The sequence below is a fragment of the Plasmodium berghei genome (assembly GCF_900002375.2).
Source record: "Plasmodium berghei ANKA genome assembly, chromosome: 14".
In the NCBI taxonomy this organism is placed as follows: Eukaryota; Apicomplexa; class Aconoidasida; order Haemosporida; family Plasmodiidae; genus Plasmodium; species Plasmodium berghei.
This window is the reverse complement of record NC_036172.2, coordinates 770,654-796,914: the sequence shown is the minus strand read 5'-3', so window position 1 is coordinate 796,914 and position 26,261 is coordinate 770,654. Positions and strand designations below refer to the sequence as shown.

General features: G+C 21.4%; 5 protein-coding genes across 5 annotated transcripts; 2 read left to right on the top strand and 3 right to left on the bottom strand.

Annotated features, from left to right (window-relative positions):
- Positions 1 to 1,091: 1,091 nt before the first annotated feature.
- Positions 1,092 to 4,601, bottom strand: PBANKA_1419900 (cGMP-specific 3',5'-cyclic phosphodiesterase gamma, putative; the record flags this gene model as incomplete). Its single annotated transcript, XM_034567534.1, has 9 exons — positions 1,092 to 1,907; positions 2,128 to 2,343; positions 2,477 to 2,737; positions 2,860 to 2,997; positions 3,122 to 3,323; positions 3,447 to 3,551; positions 3,710 to 3,891; positions 4,053 to 4,201; positions 4,322 to 4,601. 9 exons carry the CDS (start codon positions 4,599 to 4,601, stop codon positions 1,092 to 1,094), a joined length of 2,349 nt encoding a protein of 782 aa, XP_034424021.1.
- Positions 4,602 to 7,541: 2,940 nt separating this feature from the next.
- Positions 7,542 to 12,451, top strand: PBANKA_1419800 (3',5'-cyclic nucleotide phosphodiesterase beta, putative; the record flags this gene model as incomplete). Its single annotated transcript, XM_034567533.1, has 9 exons — positions 7,542 to 9,259; positions 9,445 to 9,549; positions 9,728 to 9,827; positions 10,096 to 10,206; positions 10,455 to 10,616; positions 10,841 to 11,245; positions 11,346 to 11,609; positions 11,701 to 12,104; positions 12,244 to 12,451. The coding sequence occupies 9 exons, from the start codon at positions 7,542 to 7,544 to the stop codon at positions 12,449 to 12,451; spliced, it is 3,477 nt and encodes a 1,158-aa protein (XP_034424020.1).
- Positions 12,452 to 13,178: 727 nt separating this feature from the next.
- On the bottom strand, positions 13,179 to 15,414 carry PBANKA_1419700 (palmitoyltransferase DHHC8, putative; the record flags this gene model as incomplete). Its single annotated transcript, XM_034567532.1, has 11 exons — positions 13,179 to 13,218; positions 13,339 to 13,387; positions 13,496 to 13,638; positions 13,764 to 13,837; positions 13,948 to 14,056; positions 14,157 to 14,244; positions 14,401 to 14,454; positions 14,549 to 14,595; positions 14,688 to 14,801; positions 15,113 to 15,233; positions 15,363 to 15,414. The coding sequence occupies 11 exons, from the start codon at positions 15,412 to 15,414 to the stop codon at positions 13,179 to 13,181; spliced, it is 891 nt and encodes a 296-aa protein (XP_034424019.1).
- Positions 15,415 to 15,994: 580 nt separating this feature from the next.
- On the top strand, positions 15,995 to 25,114 carry PBANKA_1419600 (conserved Plasmodium protein, unknown function; the record flags this gene model as incomplete). The annotated part of the gene is made up of 1 exon (XM_034567531.1): positions 15,995 to 25,114. One exon carries the CDS (start codon positions 15,995 to 15,997, stop codon positions 25,112 to 25,114), a length of 9,120 nt encoding a protein of 3,039 aa, XP_034424018.1.
- Positions 25,115 to 25,358: 244 nt separating this feature from the next.
- On the bottom strand, positions 25,359 to 25,862 carry PBANKA_1419500 (conserved protein, unknown function; the record flags this gene model as incomplete). The annotated part of the gene is made up of 3 exons (XM_034567529.1): positions 25,359 to 25,466; positions 25,655 to 25,750; positions 25,839 to 25,862. The coding sequence occupies 3 exons, from the start codon at positions 25,860 to 25,862 to the stop codon at positions 25,359 to 25,361; spliced, it is 228 nt and encodes a 75-aa protein (XP_034424017.1).
- Positions 25,863 to 26,261: the final 399 nt, after the last annotated feature.

Here is a 26,261-nt window from a genome sequence, read left to right as displayed (position 1 = left end):
AAAATCAAAAAACTTTTTATATGATATTAACTATATTATAAGAAAATTCTTTACGGTAAATACGATAAATTATATTGATTATATACAAAAAAAGGAAAAATATGTTATAACATAAAAAAATGTTTTAAAATATATTTGAAAGAAAATTTATTCTATGAATCTTTTTTATCTAATAAAAAAATATTTAACGAAAATATTTGAGAATATTTAAAGAGTAGAAAGTTATACTATTAATTTGTGTAATATATATTTTTATTATTTACAATTATTTATCGGAACATATAATTATTATGGAAATGCTTATTAATTTGTACGTAAATATTTATGGGATTATTATATATACATACTTATATTAATGTATAAACGAAAAACTATTATAAAGTATACACGACTTTATTTTTATTTCATAGCTGGTGTATTTATATTACCATTAAGAATTAATTTAACTTGTTTTTATGGAAATTTAAAACCTTATTTTTTATATATATAATATATTTCTCCCTCTACAGTTTTATAAAATGAGGAATATATAAATTATTAAATTTGCCATTTATCATATATATGGATGTATATAATATAATATTTTGTATGCAATACATAAATAAATAATATATGTTGGTATTTGAAAAAATATTAATGTTTGATAGATCTAAGTTATGTTTCATTTTATTAAGCATTTTCGGAAAATATAATTTATAGTAAAAATAATGTACTTTAAACTTTATATACATATGTAGAAAGAAACATAATAAATATTATGCTATGAGAATAAAATAATACCTTATAAATAAAAACATTGAATAGTAAAGTTTTTATTGTGAGTGTGAAATGGTAAAGCTTTAATATAAAATGTATTATGAGTACTTTTTAAATGTAAAAATGTTAATATTTGTTTCCATTTTTCCTAATTATGTTATGATATGTAATATATATAGCGAGCATTATATAGGATAATACTGGGCAAATATAATTACATAAAATTCTCAAAAGAAAGCATCCTGAATATAAAATATATAGAATCACATTATTGATGCCTTATTCATATAATATTACGCGCATATCTATCTATAAAGATTTTCTTTTTTTGTTTTTTATAATTTATATATACTAAGATTTGGTACATAAGCAACATTCCATGAATTGGGAACATCAGTTAATAATTCATTTAAATATTTTGCTTTTTTTGTTTCATCTTTTTCAATTTTTGTCCATTTGGAATAATTACGTTTAACTTGATTCAGCATTAATTGAGTAATGGTGCTAGTGTCAAGAGTTTTTAGAGAACTTATTAAGGGTAAGACAAGCTCTCTTAAAAATGTTCTTTGAATTTGTATAAAATTATTATGAACTTTTCGATCAAATAATGGGTTAAGTTCAAAACCTCTTTCTAATAAGTCATCTCCTTCTGAATAAAATTCATTTACTAATCTTTTGACCCATAAATAATGTTCACTCCAATCAACACAATTATGGGACAAATCAGCAGCTTTTATTATCATTTTTAAACAAAGCACAATATTTTTTTCAATATACGATTTTATTTTAATTGACTTAATTCTAAATTGAGCTAATATTTTAATATGCTTGCTCATATCAGTTGCTAAAATTACTTCTATTATTTGTTGTCTCAAGTTTGTTAGTGTTTTTAAATCTTCCTTTTTGAAAATATTATACTCTTCTTTGCTTAATATGCTAAATAGATATGAGCAATGATAATTCTCTAATATTGATTTATCATTATAAATTATGCTCAAAAAGTTTGAGCAATTCTTGAGGAACATGTTTGTTCTTCCAAAGTGTCCTATATCATGTCCTAAAGCAGATATTAAGAAAGCAGCCATTTCATTATCTTTTAATATGTTTACAGTATCTAAATTCGTGATTAATATGCTGCAATGTTTCGTTACCTATAATGTGGTAACGGAACGGGAAAAAATATAAGAATATTAGAAAATAAAAAAATAATAATTAAAAAATATAATAAAGGAGGAAACTGACTAAAGTTATACTAACACGAACAAAAACTTAAATAATATAATTAGACAATTAAAGTCGACATTTTTCATTTGTGCACAGAAAACATGTATATATAATTGGATATATATGTTTATACAATTTTTTTATAACCATAGCTGCATGAATAGAATTATGGTATGGAACGTCGTTATATCCTTTTTTCATTTCATAAAGCATGGAATACAAAGTTTTAACAGATATATTTTGATTAGAAGTATAATATTTATTCAATAAAATATATCCAATTTTAATAAATGCATCACAGTTTGGTGCTTTGCGATCCAAAAATTTGGTGTCCCATGTATCGATGCTTATATTTTCTTTATCCTTAAAAGAAGAGCAAAAAAAAATTTAGGACGTAATTTGATTTTCATGTATTTATAAATAGTTATATATGTGCTATACTTTATAATTTAAACAATTACAAATTATTCACTTTTAACTATAAATATGTGTGTACCATGTTCATGTTAAAGTCATATCTCAAAATTTCGTTTTCCTTTTCCTCATAGCTACTTGCGTATGCCAAATCGGATTTTTTCTTCGGTTTCACATCTGAGATTGATTCAAATATCGATTCAATTTGTGATCCTTCCTTAGATTCATCAACACACTCTGATTCTGATTCTCCCTCAGGTTCTTCATTAGATTCTATTTTATCATTTATTATTTCTTTGTCCTTTTTTAAATCCATAATATAACCATATATGTGGTTATAACTCTGATAAAAAAAAGGAAAAAGAACCACAAAATTGTCAATGTGGATACAAAGGTAATGGTAAATTCCCCTTTTTCTCTACATATGAAATTAATATAAAGGGTGTCTAATTAATTTTTCTTAACCTTTTTATTTATAGTTTTTAAATCAGGAGAAAATAAATTATCCTCTTTTAAAATATTTAAAATTTTTTCTAAATTGTTCACAATGCTCCAATCTGTCTCCTTTTGCTTTTTGTTCTCATTGTAACAACTTCCTATGGACTTTAGAAATTAAATTATGCACACGAAATATATTTTTCTTTTTTATTATAATATAATTATTAAACATTTGTATATATACGCAAAACGTAAGAAAATTAATGTTGAGAAATAAGAAAAACCTTACATCGTTAATTAAGTTATAAATTTCTTCAATGTTTGTAGTTGACAGTTTTTGTTTCTCCTCCCTTAGGGTTTTTTTTAGTTTGATAATTTGTTTTGTTTGTTTGTTCCAATTATGAAATGATAAACGGCTTTGAATCTCAATAATATATCTTATAACAAAAATAAAAAGACTTCCTGCAAGAGCTGATATTATCATAAAGATGCTAACAAAAAAAAATATATAATAGATGGAATACTGTTTATGCTATTAATATTATATTCTAATATGTTTAATGTATATATATATGTGCTTGTTACTCCTTTAGTTTTATACATATTTTAAATACTTGTCTGTTAGGATATAACTTTTCATTGTAATTAGATAGTAAACGGAGAAAATTACCACCTTCATTATAAAGAATAGAACATCAAAAGCGCAGGAATAGCATATTCTAAAAATGTGTATACATGTATAAAGCAGTTGTATAATTTTGTATGTACACATAATTTTCTCTTGAAGAAATCAAATATTAGTTTATGCCTCTTTTTGGGAAAAATATAAAAATTTTCTATTTCATTTCTATCTTTTTTCTTTTTCTTTTTTTATTACCTGCACGGTATTATCGTTATTAGATAGAAAATTGGGAGGTATGCAAAAAAATACAAAACAATATTAATTTTATTATTTGCATATGTTGCATATAAAAAGTTATTTACGTTTACAACAACTGGTAATAGATCCTTAATATCATTAAATAATATAAAAAGCCATGAGCACCATATGATAAATATCTGCAAAGGAATCAAAGCCCCGCGAGAAGAGAAAATATATATATGTAAGCAAAGCTAATATTGTTGAAAGAAATAACAAAATGATTAATGCTAATGTTTGGTTTGAGCATTTTTGTGTTTCTTTATTTTGTTATCATATTATATATATTATTTATTTTTACCATCATAATATAGAATATGAAAATTCCTCCTTTAATACTCTTAAACATTTCAATATAGTGTGTAGCATGTAGTATTATAATTAGTATTATATTAATTGCGGTAAATGCATGTAAAAGTATGTACGTCAATTTTAGCACTGAAAACAAATCTGAAAAGAAAAAGAAAATAATCATACGAACAAATTATATGCATACATAATATTAATATCATTTAATTATGTGTATACATGCTTATTATTTTCTTTAAATATTGTGTAACTATTTCGTACCGTTGATATTCCCAACAATTAGACAAATTGAATACATCAATAACAGCGATATTAAATGAAAAACAAGAATAACATATTTTTTACTATACATATTATCGCATAGTTTTATTATATACAGAGTTTCTTCGTCCTTTTCCTTAAACTTCAAAGGCCAAAATTTTATGATTCTTTCGTTTTCATTGCTAGGGACTGAAAAAAGAGAAAAAGCCTTTTTAATGGCATCATTTTTGTCATGTCTGTCCTTTTTATGACATAATATATTTTTGAACATATGTTTCATTAATTTTATTTAAAAAATGAGAAAATTAAAATAAAAGTAAATATAATAGATATCGTTTGACACGAATAAATTTAATCGTAAATATCAAATGCATAGATGATAAAATAGAAAGACCAAATGTTGAGAATTAAAAAAAATATATACACAAATTATTATGATAGTGAATAGAAAAGCAAATAAAAAAAATGACAAACAAATAAATAAAAATAAATAATCATATACTGTTATGCTTTAATGTATAGAATAAAAAAAATTAAAATAAAATATTTACGTAATTTTTATAAATGCTAGAATTTATCAGCGATATATTTATTTTCGTATATGCAACTTGGTTGCTATTTTTAACAATGTGCAGAAATAATTTGTCCTTATGAATTTAGAATGTAAAAAAATAAGCGAAAATATAAAAAGGTCAATGGACGAAATGTTGTATATATAATGCGAAGTAATTTCATACGAGACAGATTTTTATGCTTGGACATTTATGGTTGTTTTTTTTCTCACATATATAGGAAAACAAGCCTTACTTTTATAATTATTTCCAATACAAAATGTGCAACGAAATTCCATGATATATAACTTAATTTTTTAACGAAAAGAATAATAATACGATAATCTCTTTTTAAATTTAATTTAGATATTAACAAATGTTTGCAAATATGTTTTTATTTTATGGGAATATTTATTAAATTTCAATTTAGGTATTATTATATACCATTAAAAATGAAGATATGCTTATGGTTTATAAATATTTTGTTCAAATTCTTATTTTAGACATTCACATTTATATTTTTTATATAGGTTTCAAAATATATTTTTATATCTTATTTATAATAACATGAAAAATATATATATTAAAATTTTTCTCTACACACATTTTATGAGCTTGATAATAAAATTTGTTTAATTCACTATATATACAGTTGCATATTATTCCTTATAACTTGAAATGTGATATTCTCTCTTTTTAATACAATCTTATAGCCAAAATTGTAAATAGGAAAAAATATATATAATTTTAGCAGTTATAAGTGAGTAAAAAGACATTACAATTAGAACTGTTCATACAGTATTAAAGCATTTAAATTCTTATTAAATGAGGGAATTTAAAATTATGTATTTTAATATTGCCATTTACGATGGATACACATGAATGAATGTCCCTTTAATTATTATTTGATAAAACGACGAAACAAACATATAACTTTTTAATACTAATAATTAGCAACTTATATAATATTTAAGCCTCTGCAATTGATACCATAATTGTATATAAATTAATAATTATCACCTATTGCATTAATTTTAGAAGTATGTGAAGAATATAAAGATAAAAACCATCACTAATATTATTAAATAAATAACATCTCTTTATTTTCTATTATACTATAAAAACAAAATATAAAGACTAGTATTATTTAAATAAAAAAAAATTAAAACATATGATATTCTGTATGTTTATTCACGTGATCATGCATAATCAGTTATTATTATAACATAGTTTGCCAATTTGTGTTTTATTATTTTATTTATTTTATAGTTTTTGTCGTAATGCTATATGCATTATAGTAAAGATAGTAAATCGCCTCATTTTTCCTTAGTAGAATTATTTTGGCATTTTTATATATCCCTTCTGAACATTCCTTGATGAAACCATCGTTTTAACTATTCAAATAACCTATTATATATTAAACTTTGTAGTCACTAAAAAATTCATTTTTATATTTAACTATATTTCCTCAAAAAAAGTTGTAAATAACCAAAAATATAAAATAAATATGAAGGGGGATATTAATACTCCATATATTACACACACATGTGTAAATAGAAAATTAAGAAATCATAAATTTTTATGACATACTTTTTTAAGACATCAACAAATTATATATATCACATTAGTATTGTGTAAACATATACACATTTCCTTTTTTCTCCAAATTTATTTTCAATATTTTTAAACAAATTTGTTGACAGTATTTTTCAAAATAAATAGAAATTAATTCCATTGAACAAATAATATATCGTTTAATAGGATCTAAAAAATTTTAAATAATATGTGATTATTATTTAAAATTGTTTGTATTATTATTTTATTATATTTGTTTTTTTCACATTTTATTATTTTTTTTTTTTTATGGGAAATTTTATTATGCACTTTATATACACACTATTTTCAAAATACCAATTCGTTACCCCTTAACTTATTATAATACATATATTTTCTTTTTCTTTGTGTTATTATTTATTGCTAATTTTTTGGTTTTTAGCATTTTAATTTTTATTATATTATTATTTCGTCGATTTTCCGTTTGCATTTAAAGTGCTATATGTTATTTTAAATAGTAATATCTTTTAAATGCTTTAAATGGATACATATTTTTTGTTGCCAGCTTATATTATTATTATTATTATTATTATTATATTGTTTTTAGCATTTAAATTTTTACTATATGCTGCTTATTTGTTTTTTGTTCATATTTAAAGTATAAGTATGGTATTTTAAATAGTTAATATCTTTTGGATGGTTATATAATAGTTACACAATTTTGTGTGGGGGGCAAGTATTTATGAGATAAATTCATCTTATATAACCATAACAATAAAGACAGAAATACAATTGGAACATTTGAATAAATAAAGACAATACAAATATTAGCACATATATGTATGTGTATATGGTTTCATTCTCAATGCACAGTGCCCACTGTTCCAAATTGTTGCATTTTTAATTTGTCAATTAATTTTTATAAAAAAATTAGTAATAATAGTACAATAATAGAAAAATAATTGTAACAATAAAATTGTGTAAATAATTATAAATGAATTATTTGGTAGCATAATAGCAGACAATACTAAATACTAGTAACTTTGAAGTATATTTTGCATAATTTTATACGTATTTATACAAAAAAAAATAATTATGCTGTGATTTTAAATGAAATGGAAAATACAGATACATTCAAAGTAAATGACAAAAAAAGTACTATAAATAATGAAGAATGTAAAAAAGGTGAAAACCGATATTCTCTAACCAATAAGAATAGAGTAATATCAAATAAAAAAGGTTTTATAGAAAATATGTTAAATGATAATAACGAAAATAAAATAAAAAATACTGAGAATTCAAATAATAATGAAAAAAAAATTACACATAAACCAAGTGATTTAAATAGATCTGAAGAAATTAATAATGGGACAATAAAAAAAAATAGTAATTTAAAAAAATCAAGCAATGCAAATAATAAAAAATATAAAAAAATCACATTAAATAATGATATAATCGATTTAAAAGAATATACCCCAATTAAAAAAAATGATAGTGATATATTTCAGGATGATAAACCAATTGATACATATTATAGTACTGAAATGAATTATAATAATGAAAATGATAAAAAATTGAGGAATAGTTCAATTAATTGGAGCAGTGATGATTCATATAGTGTTAGTAGCGACTCTAGTTATTCTAATGCAAATAATATTAAAATAAATAATAAAGAAAATAATACCAAAATATCTGAATATAATTGTGAAAATATAACAAAAGGAACGGTGAAAGATGATAATCAGTTTAGACATATTTTAATTGATATAAAAAATAACAATGATGATAATAATATTACGCGAGAAACGATTATAAATAATTTGGATAAGAAAAATGGAAGTAATACTTTTCTTTACAAACCTCACAAATCTTTAACTCTGGTAGATAATTTAGAAAAAAAAAATGGTGCTTATACACAATTTGAAGATAGTGGAGAAGATGGGCAGGAATTATGCAAATTAAAAAAGGGCAATACTTATGAAAATAATAATAGATTTTTCAATATGCTTCGAACAAATGTATATATGAGTATAAATAAAACCATTGATGAAAATATAAACACAAATGATAAAGACAATAAAAATAGGAATCGAACTAATTATAATTTTAACAGTTTATCAAGCCAATTTTATGAAAATATTAAAGAATCAAATGATAGTATAAAAAGATATAATGAAACAAAAACAGGGAAAAATAAAGGATTAATAAATATATTTGAAATTTTTTTTTATAAAATATGGAAAAGAAGCATAATAATAAATAAAGATATTTGTGCTTCTAATAGTAAATATGAAACCAATACATATAAAAGTAGTATTACTAGTCATTATTTAAAATGCAATAATGAAAATGAGTTAATATCTCAATTACCGTTAAAATTTAAAGATGATACAATAGAATCATTATATGTATTGAACTTGAATAATTGGATTTCTTTAAAAATGATAATTATAGGAATAATTATGTTAATTCTGGGAATTTATATATGGGCATTATGTATATGGTCTTTTAGGTTGGATGTATGGAAACACGACAGTTATATTATTTTACTTTTTAATACTTTAATGAGTTTAAACTCTATTATATTTATATTTTTTATAATTGTTGGATTTACTGAATTATCCAAATATGCAGAGTTTATTTCATATGCTCTATTTACTGCAATGGTAAGTATATGGGGGATATGGAATATAGTTACTAGTTTATCATTAAATAATAATTTTGCAATAAAAGAAACATCGTATATATTTTCATCCGTCGAAACCGTATATTCTTTGACGTATATTTATTGTTTCCTTCCGCTTGTAATTATGGACGTCTTTTTTACATCCAGGTGTATAGGAGAAAAAATAAGGCAAAATAAAAAAATATAAATAAAATAATAATACAAATGATGATCAATGAAAAGATGCTATTATAGTGATTATGAATGAATATATCCCAATAGTTTAACACTAATCTATTCGTTCGTTCATTTTATATTATTTTATTATTTATTTTTTCCATTTTTTACTGCAGAACAAAGTATAATTGGTTTATACATGTAATATTTCTAGTATTAAATTCGATTAGCATAATAACCCTTAGAACAAGGAACCCAAATTTGATGCCTTTTGTATATGTGTAATTAAAAAATTGAAAATTAACAAATCGTGAAAATAAGAAGTGATAATAAGCATTAAAATAATTATAAGCTAATATCAAGGAGAAGAGAGGATTAACATAATTACAATTTATTTAATTTTTTTTATTATTATTTTGCGAATTTCAAATTTTGTTCTTTCTTCTTTCAAATTTTTAGGGTTTTTCGTATTGCCGTATTTGTAATTCTTTCTCTATTTCTCTATATGGGATGTTATGCATCGGAGTTTCAAATGCGTTACTTTTTTTACAATATATTGGTAATAATAAATATAATTACTTATTAAGAAATGAATAAGTTTTTTAATAAATATATTATGTATAATGATGCTTAAAAATACGTTGCAATATAGTATGCAATATTCCATTATATATATGAATTGGTGTAATATATGTATAATTATTCTACAAAAAATATAGAATAAAATAATCACGAAGTAATGAAATATATAAACATGGATATAAATGTATACATTAAGATAATTTGAATTATATATTTTTTGTTTTATTCATATTATGTATTAACAGATAATTGGATGCAAATTAGACAAAACAGAATTGGGCATAAATAAAAATAACAAAAATAATAATAAAAAATTTTCAAGTGCAATAGAAGATTTAATTCTTATGATAAAAGAGGTAAATATATTTTTTACTTTATCGATTTTATTATTTATATAAAAATATCTTAAAACTTAATTTATTTTACTTTATAATCGTTGCATATAATGTTATTACTAAAATACTGCACTATATATATTTACATGATGATGCCATAATGAATTTTAATTAATATTTTTCAAACACAAAGGGGTAAAAAATAAATGATGCAACTACTTTCATTTCTTATAGTCATCACCCATTTTTTATTTTCATATTTTTTGTAGTGTTCTAAAGTTATGGTGGATCTGGAAAACGAACCTGACATAAATTTTAATGTTCATAGAAAAACATCCTATTGTGTCAACATTTTAGAACGTTGCCTATCAACACTTACAAAAACAGATAACCTTTATAATGTAGACTATGAATTTTTCGATAAACTTGAGGTAATGGATTAAGAGCAACGATAATATAGTATTAATTGTTTAACGAAAATATTAGTTGTAAAAATAGTATTGATATTGTAAATTCGTTAGAAAGGGCATTAATTGCATTTTTTTATCATTAGGCTAATTTGTGTTTGATTATTCTCTCTCTCTTTCTCTCTCTCTCTCTCTATATATATATATATATATATATTTATAAATTTGTTTCTATTTTAATTCTTTAGAGCAAGAAATTTGTAGAAGCATATGTAAGTAAAGAAGGAAGTAATTTTAATAGTGAGCAATGCAGTTTAGATTATAAAATAAACACCTCCTTATCTTATAAAAATTTGATATGTATTGATAAAGTTGATATGGATAAAAATCATATTAAAAATTTTTTAAAAAATATAAATATACCTCATGTTACTAATATGATTCAATTAATTGATAAAAATATATTGTCTGAATGGGATTTCAATTGCTTAAAATATTTTAAAAAAGAAAAGTATCCTTTTTTTGATATCAATTTATCATTAATGTGTACAATTGAGCATAACATACCAATGAATTTAATTATAAATTTTTTAGCATTTGTTGAAAAACAATATAATAACGTTCCATACCACAACACTATGCATGCTACTATGGTAAGAAATAAATGAGTTTTTTTTAAACATTCTTAACTAAAAAATGTATTAATAAGTTTGCATATAATATTAACAAATATATGCATTTTAACTATTTTAGGTAACACACAAATTTTTTTGCTTAACTAAGAAATTAGGCATATTTGACCACATTGATTACAAAATAAAGCTAGTTATGTTTATATCAGGAATTTGCCATGATATAGGTCATCCCGGTTACAATAATTTGTTTTTTATTAATAGTTTTCATCCATTAAGTATAATTTATAATGATATTAGTGTACTTGAAAATTATCACGCATCTATAACTTTTAAAATTTTACAATTAAGCCAGTGTAATATTTTAAAATCGTTCTCCGAAAAGGTAATTTGTGATAAAAATTGTTTTAAATTGTAGAAATATTATTCCTTATAATAAATAAATATAAATATTTTTTTTAATTACTTCTTTTCAGGAATTTCGACTAATACGCTTATACATTATAGAACTAATTCTGAGTACAGATATGAAGCATCATTACGAAATAATTTCAAAATTTAGGATAAGGAGAGAAAATGAAAAATTTGATTATATAAAAGACGATGATGATTTATTAGCATTAATGAAAATGATTATTAAAAGTGCAGACATATCTCATGGAGCTGTTAAATGGAGGGAGCATTACAAATGGTGCCAAAGAGTATTATGTGAATTTTATTTTCAAGGGGATGAAGAATTAAATAATAAAATGCCTATTTCTCCATTGTGCGATAGAGAAAAGCATAATGAAGTAGGACAATCACAAATTGCCTTTTTAAAATTTGTCGTTATGCCTCTATTTGAAGAAATAGCATATATAGATAATACCCAATTTGTCAAGTACTGAAAATTAACTTAAAAATATAAAATAATAGAAATAATTATTTATATGAATATTATAAATATTTATAACTAGTGTATGTGTGTATTGATGAATAAGTGAAAAAATAATACATATGTTCATGTTTCATCTGTGTAGGAACTACTGTCTAAAAAGGTTAAATAGGAACCGCTACATGTGGGACAAATTTATAAAAGAAGAAAAGGAAATCAAAGTTTTTGATCCATCAAAAAAAAGCAAAAAAGAAAAAGAAGACTTAAAAAAAGTGGATAAAAATCAAATCAATAATCGAAAAAAAAGTTATATTGATTTAACATTATTTTTTATAAAAAATATTTCTGATTGATATTTATGATAGTATCCCACAAAAAAAATTATATGTGAATTTCAAAGATAAATGCGAATAATAATAAGCAGAAAAAATAACTCTATATTGAAGATAAATAAGTACTTCCTCCAAAATAGTAACAAAATAAAAGATTTTCATTCATCTTTTATATCGTTTTATAAATATATATGCATTAATTGCAGTTTAATACAAGCTATAATTATTTACTAATCAACCGTTTTAAAATGTATATTTTATTAACTTTTTAAATATTTCTTTTGATATAATTTTTAAGATACACCGCGATGTTTAAATGGTATATATTACCATTTTTGGTGTTTCATTTTTATTTATGTTTATACTTTATTATTAATATTCGTTATATGCTTATTTATTTGTCTTTAAGTATTTTTGAATTAACGACGCTATTATTATTAACCTTGTATGTGTGATTGTTATTCTTCATTTTATTATTGATATTATTTTTAATATAATGCTTTTTTTTTCTTTATATAAGTATAACTTAAGTATTTTATGAGTTTTTTAAATTTATATACAAAATATTATTAAAAAGAAATGACACGACATTACGAAATATATATTCGTTTTATGATATTTCACAAATGAAATTATTATAATAATATATAAATCAAAGCAAAACGAATAAAATAACCATGATATATATAAAAAGATACTAAAAAAATATTTTTTAAGAGCGAACCAAAAAAATTTTCTGTGTTTTCATTTACAATGTTACTTTAACACATTCTGTCCATTTTATTTGCCTATAATAAAAAAGATATATTTTTTGAAATTAATAAATTATAAGTATATAACCGTTTTCATTTTATGCGGATTTCAATAAAAAATGAAATAAAATTAAATTTTTCATAAAATTTGCTTACTTATTGCTGGTGGGAGAGAGAAAGAACTTTTTTAGATTTGTAAATTTTCCTGAGTTAAAAATAAAATTTCATACATAATGGTTTTAAAAAAATAAAGCCATAAAAACATAACAAGAAACAATTGAAGTTATTATGTGTATAATAATGTATATATTACCTTCATCAAAGGGACTACCTTCTGCATACGATCCCTGAATATCTTCATATGTCGTCTTGTTTAAAAGTATAATTTTTAAATGGTAAATAAACAAGTTGGTTAATAAAAGAGACAAAACAAGTGTATAAATTATATACAAAGCGCTGAAAATGTTTAAAATAAATTAACGAATATCAAAATGCGCTATAGTTATTATGATGGCGTTTTGTGTATATGTAAATGTGAATATATTTATAATTTTATATTATATTATTTTTAATTTTTTTACATATGTGGGAATTCGAGTATTATATTATAAATTGCTTCTATTTTTACTCCTTCATATTCTTTAATGCATAAACTCTGTAAAAAAAACGGCAGAAAAACATATCAGATAATTAATGCATTTATAGGTGTAATTAATATAGAAATATATTAATTATGTAAATTTTGATTTAAATGTGTATTGTTACCACAAAAATTCCGATAAACGTAAAACATATTATTGTTGAAAGTATCGATAAGTTTAATATAAAGAAAATAAAATTTCGATAATTTCTTATTCCTATACAATTTCCTAACCTGAAAATTAAAGATAATGAAAAAAAAATGTATATAAGGGAAGAATTAAAAAAGATGGTAGAATAAATTTAATATGATAAAATATATAAATATTTATTACCAGACACAGTGATGATCAAACTTCGTGACGCAATTGTTGCACGTATAGCAATGCTTGCTTCGTGGTTCCTTGAAATGGTTACAGTGAACTATAAAACATAACGAAAAATGCATTACAATTGTTGGATTATTCATTTATTATAACATTTTGTTTGATTACTAAAATATATAGTAAGCATATGGCAAATATATAGTTGTGCTTTAAAAATAAATAACAAAATTAAAAGAAAGGTAAAGTTGTTTACCACACCAATATTGCTTTATGACTGTGCCATTTATTTTTGCAGTAGTGAAAGCCGCTATTTAAAAAAATATGAGAAATTTCAAAAATAATGAATAAACGAATTATGAATGCCAATATTTAATATGTTCCTTTTTATATCTATTCCATACTTCTTCCTTTTGGCAAAGACAAGTCAACATAATTTTTCTTTGGAATTCTATAAATGAATATTATATTAGCGCAGTGATTAGTATTTTATTTTTTTATATTTTATTATATTATTATTAATAAACCTATTTTTATTCTCACATTCCAGGGTCGCAAAATGCTGTTGTTGTTAAAAAAAATAAAACGAGAATAAAAAAGACTGTTAATGCGGTTATGATGGAACTCAATATTGTAAAGCTTTCTATATACGGGCATCTATAATTGCGTAGAAATATAAATATATATATTTATAAGTTTATAGATATAAATGCATATTTTTATTAACATAATGAATTATTTTTTATAATTATTTGTATGCTGAAATTATATAAGCATAGAATTGTGAAATGACGGTATACTGATGTGGATGATTATCCAATACCCTCTGCTTTTATTGTCTCATTCCCAAATTGGGAGTTTTAAATATTTATTTTTTTGTTTTGTCCATTCACGATTTTATATGTATATGGGTTTAAATATCTACTTGTTAATTATTTATTTTTTTAGATTTATATTTTGATACTTACATAATTACATAGATGGGTAAAACGGAAATTATTATAATTAAATATGTGAATATTAGATGAAATATATTTGGCCCTGTTATTACTTTTCCTTGACACAAAAAAATGTTATTACTTTCGTAAACTGTATAAAAAAATGAGTTTATGTGAATTTACGATTTAATATATAATAAGAACGTAGCATAATCATATTTTCTCGAATAAATGTATGGATGTGGACTTTTATTTATTATTGAGTATAAAAGTAAATTACCTCTGTATAATGGTAAAAGTAAAGGGGCTTTGGCCTCTTTTGTTATAAACATTTATGAAAAAAGCAATTTGAATAATAGTAATAACAATAATAATAAACTTCCTTTTGGAGGAATGGTATACAATTTTTCTTCATCTATGCAACAACGCCTATAAAATTTATTATTTTTTGTGGGGATATAAATAAGTGAATATAGATTGCAAAGTATATTAATTTGTAAAAAAAAATGAATATTTCTACAAATATGTGAAAAAATACGTATTATATAATGCTTGAAGAAATGTTTACCACTATCCTAAAAAATAAAAATTAAAACGTGCATATGTATTGGAACATATATAAACACAAATATATATGATGAGAAGTGGAAGATTATCGACGATATATATTTTCTCTTTATTTACCAAATTGAATTAAAAAATTATTATTTGTGAGAAATGATATAATTGGAATTATATATATATTCAATATATAAATATATACTTTTTAAAGAGTTGTATTTTATAATAATATATTATATAATAGTCACTTGATATAAATATGGAAGGGTTTAAAAAATACTGTTCAATGCGAAATCAAAGAATTGAACTAAAATAATATTATACATATATGTAAATGAAATTTTAAGGAAAATGGCAGATTTGCATTTATTTGAAAAAACTAAAAGAATTGAAATTGAAGTAATTGGGAAAAGGCTAATAGATATTCACAAATCAGTTGCATCAAAATTAGCTTGCTCAGATATTTTAAATAAAGAAGAGATAATATTTTGGTGGAAAAAATGTGATGTACATGTAACAGACATTAAGAAGCATGTAACACAATTTTTTGGTTATTATAAAAATTTTTCGATTTGTAATGAAATAAATATATTAATTGGAGAATATTTTATATATTTAATTGTATATTTAAAAAATTTAAAAAAAAAAAAAACGCCTTTTAAGGTAATTAATTTATATATATTTAACAATAATAAATGGAAGCATGTGCTGATTTATAATTTTTTAAAAGGGATATTTTTAAACGATGATGGAGATAATGATTATTGCATGAATTATAAAACTTTAGTTATTGAATATTTAATAAATAATTATGATATATTTAACAATAGTATAAGCTTTTTTTACACCAATATATTAAAATATATTAACACGAAATTACAAATAAATTTTTCAACAAAAAATCAAAATAATTTAAATGTTTATGCAAATTTTTTAATTACATTTAATAGCACCGCGACACTAGAATTAACTTATGGCATGCTTAAAGTATTTTCTCTCATTTCAAATAATTTAAAACATATATTATTACAATTTCCTTTTGATAAAGACATATGTACACATGTGTGCTTAATATATCAACAAGTAAAGAATATTATAATTAATTATGAAAAGCATATACTTAACATCTTAAGAGAAAATGTGTATTCTAATTATATTATAAAAGATTGCAATTTTGAAAAGGATTATTCTCCAGCAGATTGTAAATCTAAGATTGATCAGAAAACGTCGGATAATAATTTTGTGTATGATATAAATAAAGAAAAAATAAATGACGATAACAAAGAAACAATTTTAGACATATCGAATTGTGCAGAAAAATATAATGAAAAAAATGAAGTTATCCAAAATACGTACATCAGTAAACTTGAGAATGAGTACGAAGAATCTCGAAAAAATGAATGCTTAAAAAATATAGGAAATGAGATAAGCGAGACCAAAAGCCTTGCCAATATCGAACTGCTTAATAAATATTTATTTTTTATTACAAAAATAAAAAAGTTATTACGAGAATGTGATAATGTCATTAAGAAAAAAAAAAGTGAAAATCCCTTTTTGACTTTGTGTAAATATCGAAGTATTTTAATTATAAAATACAAATATGTGAAAAATATTACTATCGATGATAGTTTTTATTATTTTATGTTATTTTTTAAGGTAAAAAATTTATTAAATGAGTGTAATAAAAATCCATTTATTATTTTTTTATGTATAGAAACTATAAATTATTGGATCCAAAAAAATGACAAGTTAAATTATGTTTTTGAACTTGGCGCAGATTGCTATTTAAAAAATAATAGTTTTGAAAATAATGATTTATCTTATAAATCCCAAGAATTGTATCAAGATAAATATGCAGAAAACTGTTTATTGAACAAAACAAATAGTGGTATATCCCAAGTAGTTATAAATGAAAAATTAAAAATTCATCCAGAACAAAGTTGTGATTTTAGCAAATCTAATTTATATGAAAAATGTCAAAATGATGAATCCTATTTTTTTAAGGAAAATTGTGACAGTGATAAAAACAAATATGATTTATGTAAAAGACAAAATAATTTAAAAAATGTAAATGATACTATAGTGAATTTTGTACAAATAAAAGACAAAAATACTTATGATATAGAAGGAGGAATTGATATTCCTAATATGAACTATTTAAACGATAATATAATTTCTAAAAAAATAAATGAACTTTTTTCCATTGAAACAAATGCTGAAATAAGCTATTTAAAAAAAATGTTTAAAAATTTTAATTCAGATGAGTGTAAAATTAATTTTTTAAAAGAGTTATATAAAATAATTATTAATAATATATTGTCAATATTAAAAAAATATTCCTGGTATAATGTAAAAATAATATGGAGAAGTTGTATAAATGTTTATGAATCTTTGCTTACTAGTAAAATAACAAAGTTTATAAAAAATGATATTTATAATAGTTTATCGTATATCATATTTAACCAAGACAAAAAAAAGAAATACCTATGTTTATCCTTGTTATTAAAGTATTTCAAAAATTCAATGTGTGAACAAAATGTGCTAGAACATTTGTTCTATTGCTTTTTTCTTAATGACGATTATTTTATGTTTAATTTATATGAATTATTAAAACAATGTATTAAACATATATTTAATAATTCAGAAGACAAATACTTGTTATATTATATATTTATAAAAAACGTTTTAATAACTAACAATTTTTATATGAAAACATTTTATATAAAAAAATTTATTGAATTGTTTTATAAAAACGATAATAATTATTTGTATTTTGTGTTAAATAAAGAGTATTTCCATTTGAAACCATATTTCGACAAATATAATGACAATACCAATATAGTCGGGGCAAATAATCAAAACAATAACGATAACAATGTAGAAACGTTTATGCACCTTAATAAACTGTCAGATTTGAGGAATATTAGAATGAACGAGCAATATTTTCAATTTGTAAAATTACGTTTGTTAGAAAATACAAAATTTGAAAAAATAATATATGATAACTTGATATATAATAATGAAGACAATATTTTTTTAAATTATAAAGTTATTAATTTTAAGAGGGCGCACTATGATAAGAGTAAACTAGAATCAGGAGTAAAGGAGGGAGAAAATGAAAATGGAAAATATTTATTATACAATTTTAGCTCCATAGAAAATATTATGTATCTTGAATTATATTTATTGTGTACATTAAGGAAATATGAACTCGTTGAATTAGTTAATTATAAAAACGATTATTATTATGAATTAAATGGGAATTTCTTGTTAAATGCAAACACATTAAATAGATTTTTTTATTTTTCGGACGATGAAGTAATATTACCTATTTTATCATTTATATGTGAAAACAAATATTTAAATTTGGGAGATCTATATTTATTTTTAACATTTTTAAATACTTCAATAAATTGCATATCGAGAACAAGCAGAGATTCATATAGAAAATACATTATCTTATTTTTTGATAAGTTTTTTATTTACTATCAAAGAATGATAGAACTTGGTAGGAAAATGAGAAAAAAAGAACATGAACATATAAGAAGTTGCAAAGAAAGTGAAAAAATCGGAAAAAACAAACAACGATGCAATGATAAAAATATCAAAAAAATTGGGGAAAATGTTTATACCAATTTAGATAGTTTAGAAAAACCGTTAAAGTTTTTATTCGGTAATATAAATGTGATTGATAAAAGTTATGAGACTCATTGTAATGATAATAATATTTTAAAAAATGTATATTCTACTTGTATATTCCATTCATCCAATAACAATAAATACTTTAATGAGAAAGACGATATTTTTCTGTATAATTATTACTTAATGAATATAATATTTATTTTGTTTAAAAATACAAATAAAGATATGGGAATAGAAGCTTCTGCTTATTGCTTCGATATATTAAACATAATAATAAATTATTGCGCACATTTTGAAAATATAAATTTTTTTTTCTTTCTTTTTAATATAAACACAACATGGAAAGAATTATATTTAATGTCAAAAGAATTGTTCTTTAAAACGGTGAGTATTATTCTGATAAGACAACAAAAATTTAATTGGTTAAATAATTTGATTCCATCGTTAATTAAATCACATAAACAAGTGGACCACGCATTTTCTACAGTATTGTTGAGATTGTGTTTTATATCGTTAAACATCAATGATCGCATAAACGAAAAGAAGACATTTTTATTATTTGACAATAATTTTGAAAAGAAAAATTATAATATTAGCAATCAACCAGATCAATATAATAATCCTAATATAATAATTTTAAAAAACGACAGTTCCAAGCTTCATGTTAATAAAAACGTTTATCCTAGCAATTTTTTTAATTGCTATATAAAATTTGGAGATATTAAAAATATAAAGGAAAACAATATCCATTTAAGGGGCTATATAAACTACTTATTTAATGATAATGAAGGGTATAACATGGCTAGAAATATTCCATTATATATTTTAGAAAATTTTATTAATAAAATAAAAAAAGAAAATATAGTGAAATTAAAAAAATGCAAACATATAGAAAATTGTGAAATGTATAAGTTAGCTTATTATCTTAATGAGTTTATATTATATTTAAAAGAAAATATAAATTTTGTCAAAAATATTGTAGATGAAGATTTTTATAAATTTTTTTGTAAAATTAGCATATGCAACATAAGGTCATACTTAAATTTTGATAAATTAAAAACAAAATATTCATTAAATAATGATAATAGTGCATCATCATATAATTATTTGATCTTTCTAAAAATTTACATTTGCAATATTTTGCACAATTTTATGAACTATTTGAATTTTTTATTTTTAAATAATTCAAATGATTTTCTTTTTGATTGCCGAGGGCATATACTTTTTGAAAAAGAAAATGAGCAAGAAGCCGCATCAATTATTATTTGGTTATCCATCAAGTATATATGTATTTTGATTACGTCAATAATTGATTTCTCATTCATATTTAATATACATTACAACAGAAAAAATGACAAAATTGTTTTATCACAAAATGGCTTAAATGGAATTGGAAGCAACTCGAAGGAAAATAAAATTATAGAAGAAAAAGGAAATAACAGTAATGATGAAGAAACGAAACCAAATTTAGATAACAGAAAAGATACTCCAATATTTTTCTTTAGTAGCACGGAAATTCATTATATAATTCAAAACCTTTTGAGTTTATTATTATATTCTAAGCACATTGCTTGCCAGCAATATTTGTCTGACTGCTTATTAAACATTTGTAAAATAATAACCCAAACATATGAAGATATGCAAACAATTCCGTTATTTTATATATATTTCATTTTACTTATATTTAAAAAGGAGAATAATATAATTGAAAAAAATAAAGAGAAAACAGACATATGTAATGACAATGAGATAAACAATAATTTAGAAAAGGACACAGAAAAATGGAATTATGATAATATTAGTTCGAATAATAGTGATGATAATAATGATGATATTGTATATACTCATAAAATAAAGGATAAAGGATATAATAATCCATTTTTAAATAAAATTATTAGTAAACTAAACATTATTTTGTCATCTAAAAATTTTAATGATATTGACATAAATGAGTTATTGTCATCTGATTTTTTTAAAGGTATATTTAGAATGGGAAATGATGATAAATGTGAATTAAAAGATAAAAAAAGGAAAGGTAGAAAAATTGACGATGTTAATTGCGACAACTATTTTGAAAGAGACAATCAATTCAAAATAAACGAGAAATTAAAAATTTTGTTAATTGATAATAATAAAGTTAACATAAATTTTTTAAGAAAATCAAATAATGTTTGTTTAGCTTTAATTTCGTTAGCTAAATCGTATAAAATAAAAGATCAATGTATTATATATAACTTTATAATACGAGTTATTACTAACTATTTGCATAATGGCAATAATGAATTTAAAAAAGTTATTTCCTTAAACGTTATAAAATATATTTACACTATCATAGATAGCAAAACTTTATATGGATATATTAATGATACATATAAAATATCACTAATGTATTACAAGAGCAAATTTTTTTGTCTAAAAAGTTCAAGTATGTCTTTGTATAATATTTTAACAAAGCGTTTATTAGCAAAGCTTAATTACTCTTATCATGTATCGTCAAATATGTATTATTTTTGTACAGGGAGCAAATCAAGATTATTTAAAAATATTAATTTAACATTTTTTGATTTACTCAACTCTGTTAATTTGTTGAAAATATTTTTAAGCATATTTATGAAAAAGTGTAAATTATTAAATGGGCATTTTTTTAATACAAAAAAATGCATGGCATTTTTTGATTATTCAAATATGTATGCCGAATTTATACCTATATTAGCTTTCCTTTCAAACATTATAATTTTTAACAATGATGATTATTTTTTACTTTATAATAATAAAGGTGATTTATCCTGTATAAGTAATATGAGCACTATTTTCAAAAAAGAATATTATAGAGAGCCTGATATAAATAATGAATATGATCAATATATTCTAACAAAAAATAATAACTGTAATGAATATGAAAATAATGATGATATTGACAGTATAGACAATATAAAGAGTAATACAAAAAATATGGGCAATATACATATATATTTCTTATTTATAAAATATTTTAAAAAGTTGTTAAATTATGGTAATTATTTTGTTCAATCATTAATATGCAGAATAATTGTTAATATTTATTTGCATATTTACTTAAAATTAAAGAAAGTAAAATTAATTTTTAATTTTTTAGACAAAGTAATAACAAATGTTGGACAAAATAATGACAGCGATAACAAGAGAAAAAACAAAAATCACTATTTCCTATTATTAATCGAATTTTGCAAGAGAAAGGAAATACAAGCATTAATTGATGAAAATAAAAACAAATTTAAAAACATTTTTTTTAAGCTTTTATATATATTTATAAAGAGCACAAATTACTCAGAAATGTTGTTAATTCTACAAAATTTAAATATTCTGTATAAAAAGATATCGTTATCAATAAATAAAAATATAGTCTTATTACTGTTTAATAAAATGCAATTGTATAATAAAGATATGTTTATATCAGTACTAATAAATCAATTTCTAATGAAAATATTAAAAAATATAAATAACTTTGTAGCAATTCTAGACATATATGTATCGAACAAGAATGAATATCATATTGAAGGCTTTTTATACAATTGGGTATTAAATATTAAAAAAAACGAGAAAAATGAATTCAAAATAAAAGAACATAAATTAAATAAATTATCATGTTATAATACTTTTAAATTTTTCTCAAATTATATAGAAAAACAAAATAAAAATGATGTTGCTTCAGTATTTAGTGCAAATGATAAAAGTTCATGTTACGATAAAACTATATTTTCTCAAAATTTAGACAATACTTTATATAATAAAAATTTGCATGAATATAATAACAATACATCGAATTACGATTCAATCGACGAAAGGGTTTATATTTATCTGTATTTATTATTGTTTGAAATAATGAGGACGTATAAAGATAATATAAAAATAATTAAGTATTGTATTAGAATAATATTAACTATCATAAATTTTATTTCTCTTGAGAATTTAATGCTATTTGAAAGAATGCAACAGTATTATATGAAAAATATAAATAAAAATTATTTAGACAAATATATAATTTCGTATAGTTATCTTATATGTGTAAAATATTATACTGAAAATGACAATACTGAAGAAATAGGAAAACAAAAAAATGGCATTTCTGAAAATGATTTCATTAAAAATATTATAGATTATGTAGATAATGAAAAGAATAAAATAATTTCTTGCCTAAATCAGAATAAAGATAATTGCATTATTAACTATGTATATTTTTATTATTTACTTTTTATAAACTTTTTTTCATTTTTTTGTAATAAAAATTCTATAACATATATGAAATATTTTGCACGGGTTTTTCAAAATTATGGTATAATAGAGTATAATTATAATATTATTTTAAAGAAAGAAGAAAAATTAAAAAAAATTGAAAATAATAATCAATCTACATCCAATATAAATGAGAAATCAAATATATCAAAATACTATTATATGACAAATAAAATTCATAACATGTATTTTCAAAATAAGGAAAATATAACAAAATCTAATTATTCTACAAGTAGTATTAATTATGTTCATTGTAGTAATGATTGCATAAATGATCAAGATGACTCAAATTGTAATATATTTAAAAATGAATCACAGAAAAATTGTATGAGAAATGAGAAATTCGAAAATTGGTATAATAATACCCTAAACAAATATATAAGAGAAATAGTATATAAAAAATCATTAAGTCAGAATATTACATGCGATTTTATTTATATAAAAAATCCTTTAAAGCATCTTAAAGATTATAACTTATTTACAAGTTTTTTTATTGTATTATATAGTTGTTTAATATTCATGCTAAATGATGAAAATGAGGCAATAAGATATCAAACAAAAATTACAATAATACACTTTATGAAAAAAAATGTATTAAATATTTCAAACAATATAAAAGATATAACATGCGCTGAGCTTTTTATATATTACATATCACTCTATTATAACAAAATAGCAGCATATGTGTTAAACTTTTGCATTCATCAAGTCAAAAATTGCATTAACGATTCCTTGTATTATAACCCACCAAAACTATTTGATCAAGAAAAATACAATCTATACATAAACAATATATTACTAAATCATTTATTTATGTTTTATTATATCTATAACATTCATATAATAACTGAAAAAAATACGATGAGTTATATTGTGAAAGATGCAGAAATGAAGATCGATTTTAACAATTTTATTGATTCTTTGCACAATCGAAAAAAAGACAAAATCGTTAAAAATGTAAATATATCGACACTATCAGCTGAATTAAATAAATCATTGAATGCAATGAAATCACACAATCCTGATCTGTATTTATTAAAACATCCCAGAGTATGGGAAAATATAATTACCAATTTAATAAGTTTTAGAAGCAAGAAGTTTAGCACCATATATAATAATAACAATGAATATATATTTATAAAACTTTTCTTGTCATCATTAAGATTGAATTATATTTCAAAAATTAAAAAAAACTTAGATGATTATTTACTTTTGTTACAATCTAATAAAAATATAGATTTGTTTGATTCGAATTTTATTATTTGTTTAACTAATTCATTCAATAAAATTATTATTCTTTTAATAAATATTTATATATTTTTTAAGAATAATATAAATTTGTATTACAATAGTTATTTTTGTGATGAAGTAGAAATTATAAAAAATAAATTATCTTCTATTTTTGATATATTTAAATTAATAAAATATGAGACTAATCCTTTTTTATTAAAAACAATGGAAATCTTATTAAGCATACTAACTAATGCATATTTGAAAAATGAGCGTTTTTTTTCGGATATATACACATTATTATATTCGTTGAAAATGACTATGTAAATTTTGCATAATAAAACAAATGAGTTTTTTTTTTTTAACTTTTTTAAATTTTGTAAAAAATATATTCTTTTATACTTTACTAAAAATTATAAAATATGAATTACACAAAAAATAAAATAATGACGCTAAATAGACGTCGAAATAACATCACAAAGCAATATATATAATAAAGAGAATAACATTAATTTAAAATTATCATATAAAGTAGGTATACACCATGTACATATATTTATGTGTATCCTTTTCAAAATTTATCAGGAAAACATTCTTTAACATCTTTTCTATGTCTATTTTGCGCATGTTCCGCTAGTTGTGAAATACTTTGTGTCTTCATAAATGCAGTATAGCACACCTTTAAAAAACAAAAAACAATAAATATCCATAGTCGATTATTTTATGTAAGACAATAAAGGGAAATTTTTACTTTTTAAATATTTCACATTTTATGTATGCATAAAATTGTATAAAATGTTACATATAAAACTGTCGATGGTTGTATTAACACATATATATATTTTAGTTTTATTATTTTTTATATACTTTGCATATGACATTAAGGGCTTCTTGATTTGCTTTTATTTGTGATTTCCCTCCTTTTACTTCAACAGTTTTTCTTTCCCTTGCTTGGTTTCTTTTCTGTTTAAAGTAATATTATAAAGTATGAGATTAATCGCCACCAAAAATTACTTTTTTTTAATTTATGTTTTTATTTTTTTATACTTACACAAGCATTACTTCCTTTCCCCATTTTTCTATGATATAATTTTTTTTTTTTTAAATGAAATAAAAAATATATGACAAGTTTAGAATTATTGACAAAAAACTGAAATTATATAAAATGAAGTAATGACAAATGATTAAAAGGTACATATATATATTATAATAAATAAACAAACAAATAAAATATAATTATACTTATATTTATTCTACCCATCAAAAATATAAATAATATACAATTTTATTATAATTTCTCAACATATGCTAATAGGGATTCAGATAAATATATGCTTTGAATTTAAATATGATTAATACAAAAACTGTATGGTATTTCGTATTCATAATTGTATCAAGCAGGTGGTACAGAAGCAAATGGAAAAAATATTCAGTTATTAATAAAAAGAAAAATAATATAATAAAAAAGCAGGAT